Source organism: Eulemur rufifrons, chromosome 8 (assembly GCF_041146395.1).
Source record: "Eulemur rufifrons isolate Redbay chromosome 8, OSU_ERuf_1, whole genome shotgun sequence".
NCBI lineage: Eukaryota > Metazoa > Chordata > Mammalia > Primates > Lemuridae > Eulemur > Eulemur rufifrons.
The window spans coordinates 9,633,873-9,644,053 of record NC_090990.1 but is presented as its reverse complement, the minus strand read 5'-3'; the positions used below and the strand labels follow the sequence as shown (position 1 = coordinate 9,644,053).

The 10,181-nt window shown below is 60.3% G+C and overlaps 1 protein-coding gene across 1 annotated transcript; it reads right to left on the bottom strand.

Moving 5' to 3' along the window:
- Positions 1–6,353: 6,353 nt before the first annotated feature.
- On the bottom strand, positions 6,354–10,104 carry TMEM82 (transmembrane protein 82). The gene is made up of 6 exons (XM_069477363.1): positions 9,991–10,104; positions 9,746–9,818; positions 9,386–9,560; positions 8,463–8,883; positions 7,101–7,288; positions 6,354–6,753 (listed from the first exon to the last, which is right to left on the bottom strand). The coding sequence occupies exons 1-6, from the start codon at positions 10,076–10,078 to the stop codon at positions 6,682–6,684; spliced, it is 1,017 nt and encodes a 338-aa protein (XP_069333464.1). The 5' UTR covers positions 10,079–10,104; the 3' UTR covers positions 6,354–6,681.
- Positions 10,105–10,181: the final 77 nt, after the last annotated feature.

Genomic DNA, 10,181 nt, shown 5'->3' with positions numbered 1-10,181 from the left:
CTGCTCCTGGATGGAGGGGCGCGTCCTGGCCAAGAGTCTCCTGCACCAGCCCGGGTGTCGGTGTCACCGATCAGCAGGTGCCAAACTTCCTGCAATGGAAACCCAGGAAGTGCGCTGGACGAGAACACACGCCCTTTGTCTGCCAGCTCAGAGGCCCTGTTGCCCTCCGCCCTCCCTGCCGGGCACGGCCGGCTCTCTTTCCCTCTCGGCTGGCCCCAGCGGGCAAATGGGCTCCGTCTTCTATTAGGATTGTGGCGGCTGAGACCCTGGGTGGCAGGGAAGGGGAGGGGAGAGGTTTGGGGGCAAGACCCAGGGCAGCGGGGACATTTGCTGCCATGCAGTCTGCTGGGGAGTATGGCACCTGCCGTCCACAGGGGAGGGCTTGGGCTCAGCAGACTGGCTGGGCACCTACTGCTAGGTGCTAGGTGTGAGTCAAGCAGCCAGCGGGAATCAATCAGACACAAGCAATCTTTGTCCCCCAGAGCTTACAGGGAGGTGGGGGAGAGCGACACATAAAGCAAGTTAATATGATATAATAATTACCAATAGTGAGACGTGTGTGAAGGAATGAACGAGGGCTCAGACAGACAAAGGGTGGGGGTGGGGATGGGGCTTCCCGAGGGCCTGCTGTGTGGAGGGAGGGCCCTGCGCCAGGGCCCGTGTGGGAGCGCCCCCGAGTGAGGGGCCGGTGTGGGTAGCAGCAGGGTAGGGAGTGGGATCTCCCATGCAGTGGTGGGGTCAGATGGGCACAAACACAGCTGTGACATCAGTATCTGTGAGCGATTCCAGCTCTGCCACTTGCCAGCCTCGGGGAAATCAATTCTGTCTGGGCCTCAGTTTCCTCTTGCAACCAGGGGGTAGCAGGACTCCCCTTGTGGCTTTGTTGTGAGAATTCGATGGGATAAGTGTGGATAAAAGTGCCTGGCACTTAGTAGATGTTCAGAGGCGAGTTCCTGTCCTCTTCCCGCTGCGGAGAGGACGGACGTTTGGGGACATTAGAGTGAGGTAGGTGCACCACGCGCTGCAGGGGAGGGAAGGCAGAGACTCGTCCTGCAGAAGAATCTAAGGGACAGTTGTGGGTCCTGTCAGTGCCATGTTGCTTTCTCTGCTCTGATAACAGCACCCGGCTTCTGTTTGGGGAACCTTGCCTCCACTCTCAATGCCTGGGGCTCAGGTAGGGTTGCTGCAACCCTCTGGCTCTGGGGATGTATACGTGACCCAGGTCTGGCCAATCATGGTGGCTGTTAGTTCTGAGATTGGCACCCAATCTCATTCCTGGGCCCATGGCTGAAACTATTTGGAAAGAGACAGTATTTTTCCAGTGGGCTTGTTAGCTGGCGGGATGCAAGCTTGGCACCACTTTTGCTACCACTTGGACCAACACAGAGGACAGCAGAGTAAAGACATAGAAAAAGAGAAATAACTGATTTCGTCACTTAAGCTGCTGGATCCAGCCACGCCTGATATCCTACCTCTGGGCCTCTGGAGCCAATGCATTCTTTTTTTCTTACTTTTTCTTAAGCCAGTTAAAATTGTATTTCTGTTGCTTTCAAGAGTCACAACGAAGCCTGGTGAAGCTCCATGGGTCTAGATCACCTCTCCTTTCTGGTAAACCTTGTACTCTTGTCACCACTTTTCAAAGCCTGCCGACTCCTCCAGGTAGTTTTAGGAGTTTTGTACATCCCACGGATATATCCCGAGGCTGCTCATTTGCACCAATGTCCTTTTCCCTCCAGACTGGGAGCAGGGCCATATCTGATGGCTCTTTGTGTCTCCAGCACCCAGCACGGTGGTGCTTGGCACATAGTAGGGCCTCAGCAATTCCTTCAAAATGAATGTGTATGTGGTCTAAGGTGGCTATATATGCAAATCATGTGGGAAGTAGTAAAGGCAGTGAGCATTAAGAGCTTGGATGTTGGAGTCAGACCCACTTGCATTTGGATCTTGGCTCCCTGACTTGAGCAAGCCACTTAATCTTTCTCGGTCCTGAAGTCGGGGGTGGGGGTGCAGATAACACAAGAATATGCTTAGCACAGGGCTGTAGCTCCTCAGCAGAGTTGCCACGTGCTCAGCTCTTTGCAAGTGAGGTGCAGACGTGCTCGTCTTTCTCTAGCGGGGAGAAGTCTGGCCAAGATGGGGAAGGTGGGAGATGGAGACATCTGGGCCTGGCCTCCCCATGCCCTCCCCAGGGACGGGCTCCTGCTCTGCCACCCAGGTCAGTGCCTCCTTCCTGTCCCCCTTTCCAAATGTGCTTCTCGACCGTCACAGCGGAAGTGTGTGTGGCTGAGACGGAGATGCAGTCCCCTATGGGGCGACTGGGGGCTGTGGTCAGGCTCTGGGCTTGGTGCCCTCTCTCCATCATCTTCTTCAATCCTCTCAACAAATGGAGGAAACTGAGGCACAGAGAATAACTTGCTCAAGGTCACAGCCACTAGTGCAACACCCGGGCGGTCCAGCTCCAGGCCCCTGTACTGAGCAGGCCAAGTTTGGGGATGTTGTTCAGAAGAGGTTCTCAAGGGGGAACCCACCAGGCCGCAGGTATAACCACACGGAGCCCCCAGTCTCAGGCCCCAAGCCTGTGTCCACCTGCCTCACCCCGGCAGGGCCCAGCTTCCCAAGACCTGGCTGTGACAACAATGTCTGGGTGTTAATCCCCTCCGAGTTTAGGGGCCTGAGCTGGGTCTGGCCAGGCGGGTTGGTTCCCACGCCAGGCCGTCCACTCAGCAAATCCGCACAGGCTCCGGGGGGAGGGGGTGAAAGGGGGAGGGGGAGGGCCCCTGCTCAACCTAGGCCTTTCTGGTCAACCTCTTCCCCTCACTCGGGAGGGGCCCCGAGCCTGCCCCAAGCCCTCGCTGGTCCCATCCCCCTCCTTGTGCCCCCATCCCACCCAGAACCTCTATGCCAACACCCACCCCTCTCAGCAACCCCCAAGCCCAGACCCTCCTCATTAAAGCACAATGCAGCCAGGTCCATCTTCTCACCTGGGTTCTCACCTGCTTTATTCCAGATGCTTCCAAACTGGTTTACCAGCTTCTAAACTGTCTTTTTTTTTTTTTTTTTAGACAGGGTCTCACTCTGTCAGCTGAGCTAGAGTGCAGTGGCATCATGACAGCTCACTGCAACCTCAAACTCCTGGACTCAAATAATCCTCCTGCCTCAGCCTCTTGAGTAGCTGGGACTACAGGTGTGTGCCTCCATTACCAGCTAATTTTTCTTTTTTTGTAGAGACAGGGTTTTGCTATATTGCCCGGGCTGTCTTGAACTCCCAGCCTCAAGTGATCCCACCAACCTTGGCCTCCCAAAGTGCTGGGATTACAGACGTGAGCCACCGTGCCCGGCCTACATGGTCTAGTCTACAAGCAGCAACAAGGACTCCTTTAAATGATTAAGTCACATGACATCATACAGAACCCCCACTGGGCCGGGGTCTGAGTGACCCGGGCCCTGCCCACCCCTGTGGCTGCCTTCCCGTCACTCCATCCTCTGTGGTGCTCCTATAGGGCTCCCGGCTTGTTCCCACCACAGGGCCTTTGCTCACGCTGTTCGGCTGGGACCTCGCTCCCTCGGCTCTCGGCCTGGCTGGCTCCCCAACTCCATCCAGGTCTCTGCTCAAATGTCCCCTCCTCAAAGGAGCCCTCTGTGGAAGGCAGCTTCTAAGATGTCCCCTGGGATCCCACACCCTTGAATTCATGCCCTCCCCTTGAGTGGGTGGCACCTAGTGACTTGCTTCTCACCAGCAGATTGTGGCAAAAACAATGGCATGTGGCTGTCACTATTGGCTTACAGAAAGAGGCCTCTGGCTGGCTGGCTGAGGGACGCCAGATGCCACATTGTGCCCTGCCCTACGGAGAGGTCCACGTGGCCAGGAACTGAGGGAGGCCCCCAGCCTCCAGCTGACACCACAGCCTCGGCCGACACCTCGACTGCAGCCTGTGAGCGACCCTGAGACAGGGGACCCAGCTGAGCTGCACCCAGACCCCTGCTCCACAGAAAAAGCGAGACACTAAACGTCTGTTAAAGTTACTAAATTTGGGAGCATAATTTGTTACACAGCCATAGATAACACCCCCTCCACCATCGCTTTCTGTCCCCTTACCCAGCTATATTTTTCTTTGCAGCACTAGTTGCCACACTGGTTTGTGGAAGGCGACTGGGTGACCGCCACGAGGCCAGTGCTGTGCATCTTACTGGTCTCAGCACGCCCAGCGCCCAGCCCGGTGCCTGGCCCCACGCCGGGGTTACTCACTGAATGAGCGAATGGGTGAAGAAATGCAGGGACCTCAGAGGGACGAGGCCATGGCTCAGAAAAGCCAGACGTGGGGGGCTGAGGACAGGGGAGGCTGGCTTACCGCAGTCCCAGCTGCCCCAGGGGTCATTGCTGGCTCTAAGCAGAAACCGGGCACCCTGGTCTCCCACCTCTGCGGAACGATGCTGCCCCCACCCTGTCACCTTGTTCCTGGTGGCCCAGGGCCCAGGCTTCAGGCTCTCACGGTCTCCGCAGGAGAGCTGGTCCCAGCCGCGTGCTTCTCCTGGGCCATAAGGTGTGGGCTGTCCTGCGCCCTCTGGACCGAAGGCCCATTTTTCTTCATTTGGTCAGGACGTTTGCTAAACCCCTCGTTTAGGGTGATCTAATTTTTATACCCTTGCCAGACTTCTCACAAAAATAATTTGATAAGAAAAGAATCCCATTCCAGCCACGTGTCCCAGTTTTTGTTTGGAAGACGGTCCCTGTGCCCATAAAAAGGAAAGGACTGCTGAGTCCAGTCCCGTCCTGGCCCTGTCCCCAATGGGTCCCAGGCTGTGCCAGGGGCTGGGAGGCTGGAGCACCTTCCAGCAAAAACACAGCCCCTGATGGAACCCAGAGCCCAGTCTGGGTCTGGCAAGGGCTGGCCCTGTGCCCACCTAAGTGAGCCATTTCCACCCAGACGGGCAAGTTTCCTGCCCGGAGGGAACGGAGCACATTCCCAGGCGGGGGTGGGCTGGGTCCTGCATTGGGGGAGGGGCTTCCGCGGGCATTTCCCCCACCGCAGCTACCACACCCTGGGATGAGAGGCCCGTCCTGGTGGTAGGTCCTTGGGCAGGGTTCAGAGGTTGGGCTCGAGCTGTCCGAGGGGTGGTCATTCCTGGGGGATGACCCAAAACCACCCGGCCCAGCCTTGGGTCCAGCCTGACCTGTGTCCCAGCTGTGCTCCGGGTGGGGGCTGGAGAGTCCCAGGCCAGCCCCTGCCTGTTCCCAAGCGGCAACCCTTAGGCAACCGTGGTGGCCTTTGCTGGGAGGCAAGAACCGGTCACAGCCTGGAAGTGCCTTCTCCAGGCCTCACCTCCTCCTGATGCCCGCCCTGCCTCCCCTCAGCTGCCCCAGCTCTCCAACCACATGGAAGCCCATGGGCGGGGCGGCTCCTCTGCCCTGTGGGGCCTCTCCTGGGGAAGGGCCCTGAGCTGGGGCCCTCAGTCCCCATGGAACCCAATGCCCCGTGGGCTGGGCGCCTGGGCTAGCAGAACGTGGCTGTGCTGGAGCTCAGCTACCTTGGACAAAAGGTGGCCGGAACCACATCCCAGAGCCCGCCAGGAATGGACCTGCCGTATTTCTCACACCCACTCATCGCTGTCAGCTTCCCTGGGCCCAAATCTTCCAACAAGAAGAGGGCAGCAGGGAGCATGTGAAGCAACCTGAGCTCTGGGGGCCAGGCCGCCTGGATTCAAATCCTGGCTTGGCCACTTGCTACCTGTGTGCCCTTGAGCAAGTTACTTAACCTCTCTGAGCCTGTTTCTGAATCTGTAAAAAGGAGTAACAGTACCTGCTTCTTGGGGCTGATTGTCTAAATGAAATTATAAAAGTACCCAGCACACGCATGGTAAGCACCCAACATACGGTAGTAATTCTTCTGAGAGGCTCAGAGAGGGCAGCGGATTGTCCAAAGTCACACAGAGTGTAGGCAGAGGAGCTGGTACTTGACCCTTTGTGCTCCCTGAGCCGGGCCCTGCAGGGGATACAGGGCTGAGCAGGCCTGAGATGGGAAGGACCCTCATGGTCTCTGGGGACCCAAGACCACCGACAGAGGCTTTCTTCAGCTTTTGTCAGCCTGGGATGGGACAGGACATGGCACTGTCCACCCAAGACTGCAAGGGTGTGCTGGACCATGTGTCCCTCCCAACCGACACCCCTCCCCTCCCACCCGTCCCCACTCCACCCAACTCCTTCCCCTGTCTGCAGGGAGCCCTGTCCCCCAGGGTACCCTGCCCAGGCCAGCCTGAGGCACATATCTCAGGACCCTGCCAGAAGAGCTGTGTGGCCTCAGAAAGGCCTCTGTCCCTCTCTGTGTGTCCGTGATTCTAAGCACAGGTTGAGAAAATCACCACCTTTATTGTTTACGGGGAGGGCAGGGGAGGCCGGTACAGAGGGTGCAACTCCCCCCAGCCCCCAACCCTGCCCAGGAAGGCTGGTCTGAGGGGCTATGTCTGTTGCCCACCCTGAGAAAAAGAGGGATTAAGCCAGGGGCCCCGAGCTGCCCTTCTCTCCAAGGGCCCCATCCAAAAATCCTGCCCTCCTCGTAGGGGTCCCCAGTGCCCACCCCTGGGGCCGGCCCTGCCACTCAGCCTCCAGGCAGAGTCCTGGGGTCAAGGCCCCACAGGTCGGCCCGTGTGGGCCCGAGACAGACTCCGAATCCTCCCTCAGGCAGGTCAGGACGGGGCTGACTTCCGGGGCAGGGGCTGGCTTGGCGTGGACACTGAAGGCCTCTGGGATGGAAAGTCCTGCGGGAAGGCGGGGAGGGAAGGATGGACGGAGGACACCACCATTTTCCCCTTCTGGGGGGCCTCAGGCTCCAGTGACCCGGGACCTTCCTCTCACTTGGGCTCTGGGGTGCAGGCTGGAGGGGTCATGGATGGGGGCGGGGAGCCTCTCAACCTCCCTGCTGCTAGTGACCTGGAGGACAGCCCTGGCCTGGCTACACAGCGGGGTCCAGGGGGGATTCCAGCTCCCTCTGTCCCCACCCCAGGAGAGGCCGCCCCAGCTCTTCTTAAACATGACCTCTGCAGGCTCCCGGGGCTGTTTGGAACAGGGCTGCAGTGTCGGGGGTGCACGGGCTGGGGGTGCCCACCTGTATCTGGCAAAGGTCCAGCAGGGCTCGGGCGCCCACCAGACACCAGAGCTCGCCCAGGAGGGAGACGAGGACGCCCAGGAGGTCCAGCCAGCGGCCCACAGTCAGCAGCAGCACGAACAGGCCGCCCATGCGCACCAGCACCGTCTGCACCTGGCCCTGCATGCCGGGGTGCTGCCGCTGCTCCTCTAGGGGACACAGGAGCCTGTCACCACCTGCCCCCGCATCCTGGGTCTGGACCCTCCAGCTCCCAGACCCGCCCTCCCCAGAGCAAGTCTTCCCCTCCGCTGTGGTCCACATCTCCATCCCCTCTCTGAGCGCTCACAGGGCGCCAGGCGCTCCTGCCTCCCAGGACTCTCCGCCCACCCCGCCAGCCTCCTGCCGGCCCAGGACAGAGCCCGTCCTGCCTCCTTTCTTCCCGAACATCTGTGTCTGAGCCATCAGTAGTACTCCCTGTCCTGTCGACTCTTTCTGCAAACATGTTCCCAGCCGAGCACCCCTGGCCACTCCCACGGCCCCACCTGGTCCCGGCCTCTTCCCCTCTTGGAGCAGCCTCCTCGCTGGCTCCCAGCTTCTGTTCTGGGCAATCCAGTGCCCGCTGACCAGCTAAGGTGGCCTTCATTCCTCTGCTTATAACCTTCCCGGGACTTCCCACTGCATTTAGAGTAAAATGCAAACTCTCACCTTGCCTTAGGAGACCCTGCCGGATCTGTGCCCACGCCCCAGCCTCCCCTGGGCTCTGGTCACTGCCCCAGCCGGCCCGGCCTTCTCGTCATTCAGCGTGCTGGGCTCATGCCCACCTCAGGGCCTTTGCACTTGCTGTTCCCTCCACCTGGACCACCCTGCCTCGCCCTGTTGCTGCCACCCCATCCCTACCCTGCAGCCAGGTGGCTCCTCTTAGAGCCCGGTCCGACCAGATCACTCTCCCTCACTTGAAACCCTGCAATGGCCTCTCACCAGACTGCCCGGCCTGGCTGGCGAGGCCCTCCAGCAGGCCAGCCGCATCCCTTCCCTATGCCCTCAGGGTGACAGCCACACTGGACTTTGTCAATTATTTGTCACTGCCATGCCCTCTCCCAGTGCTGGGCATTGGCACATGTGGTCCTCCCTGCCCAGGGTCCCCTTCCCCGCCTCTGCTCCCGCAGGAGCTCCTGCCTATCCTTCAGGGCCCAGTCCCAACGGCAGCTCCTGGGGACTCCCTCTGCCTCCTGTACCTTCTCTGAGCTGCACCCCATATGGTCTGTGCCCTGACCAGGCACCCTGGGGGGTCAGGGTAGGGCCTGATGGCTGTCGCCTCCCCAGAGCCTGGCCGGCAGCGGGCCACGAATGCCGACTGAATGGACTCAGGGCCCCGGCCCTCACCCTGCATGTAGATGACCAGCAGCGTGTAGCAGATGGTGAGCGGCGTCCAGAAGCGCACGGCCTCCGAGGTCGTCAGGAAGTCCTGGTTGATGAGGGCCACAGCCGCCAGGTCACCCACAGCAAAGGCCACGGCCAGGGCACGGCCTAGAAGCCCGGGGAGGCCGTAGGCATTGGCCAGCAGACCCAGGCAGACCCCACAGTACTGCTGGCTGCTGTGCAGCTCGTAGAGGCGGCAGACGTGGCGCTGGAGGCGCCGGGCCCCCCAGGCGAGCAGCGCGGCCAGCCCGAGGCTCAGCAGCAGGTTCAGCGTGCGGTGAGGGGCGCCCTCCTGCAGGAAGCTCAGGCCACAGGCCAGCCCGCAGCCCAGCGAGTACTGGCACAGCAGGTAGAGCTGCAGCCGTTCTGTGGTGTCCCGGGAGCCCTGGGGGGTGGCAGCAGAGGGACAGCAATGGGGGCTGCTCCACCCATAGGAGGCTGGAGCCTGACAGACCTTGGGGGTCATTCCCAAAGTGGCCATGTTGGCTACAGGTTAAGCCCGGATGGGATCGTTTCTCTTGCCTTAATTTCAATCGTGTCATATTACTTGGGGCCCATTTGTTAGCTAAAGAGCCTGGAAGACCTGAGTTCAAAGTCTGACTACCCCTTGCTGGTTGTTGACCATAGACAGGCCACCTACTTTCTCTGAGCCTCAGTTTCCCCATCTGTGAAATGGGGACCGCAACTTCTACCCACTGTGGTTGTGAGGATTAAATGGGATGGTGCACACAAAGTACCTAGCACAGGGCCTGGCATTTGGGAAGCTCGAGACACAGGAGCCGTAGCTGTTATTGTCTGGGGACTGGGGTTGTATCCACTGTGAGCAGAGATTTTGCTTTGGCAATCAAAACCCAAGTGACTCACCCCCACCTCCCCTGCGGTCTCACCTTGCCCAGGGACAGCAGTGTAGACACAGCCCGGAGGGAGAACTCAAGTACCACGAGGGCAGCCACCCGGGCCCCCACGATGGTCAGGAACAGGGTCAGCCCTGCCACGTGCACCATCTCCAGCGAGGCCCACTGGGCCTGCAGCCGCTCCTTCTGGGGCCGCCGCTGCGGGTCACTGTGGGCGCAGAGGGGGTGTGGACAGAGGTGTGGAGCCACCAGCCTCGGCTCCTGGCAGGTCTCTGTGTTCCCAGTTATACTCCCTGGTCCCCTGCCAGCCCTCCCCAAAGAAGCCAGAGTCACAATGCAGGGCCCAGGGGCCTGGCGAGGGGCATGGAGTGGCACGGGGAGGTGGGCACTCACTTGGCACAGCCCACGAAGAAGTAGACCTTCAGGAGGCTGTTCAGGACCGAGACTCCGAGGGCCCCGACGAGGCCTGAGGGGGTGGGAGGGAGGTGGCAGGTGCAGGAGGAAGGAGTGTTAGGTGGTAGGGACAGAGGAGGTGATAGCAAGGTGGCAGGGCAGCGGGAGACCTGCGTGGGTGGGGTGCACCCTGCGCTGCCCCGGGAGCTGGGAGGGCGGGGCTGAGTGGGAGGGGAGGCGCTCACCTTGCAGGAGGGAGTCCAGGAGGCTGGAGCCCCACTCGAGGGAGGAGAGGCCGGGGAGCCAGGAGGGGAGGGACGGCAGGTGGAACATGGCAGCCCCGGAGGCGGCCTCGGCTAGGTCTGCACAGACAGATGATGTCACCGGGCAAAGGGCAAAGGTGTCAGTAGAAGGAGAGGAGGGGCTGGGAGGGGGA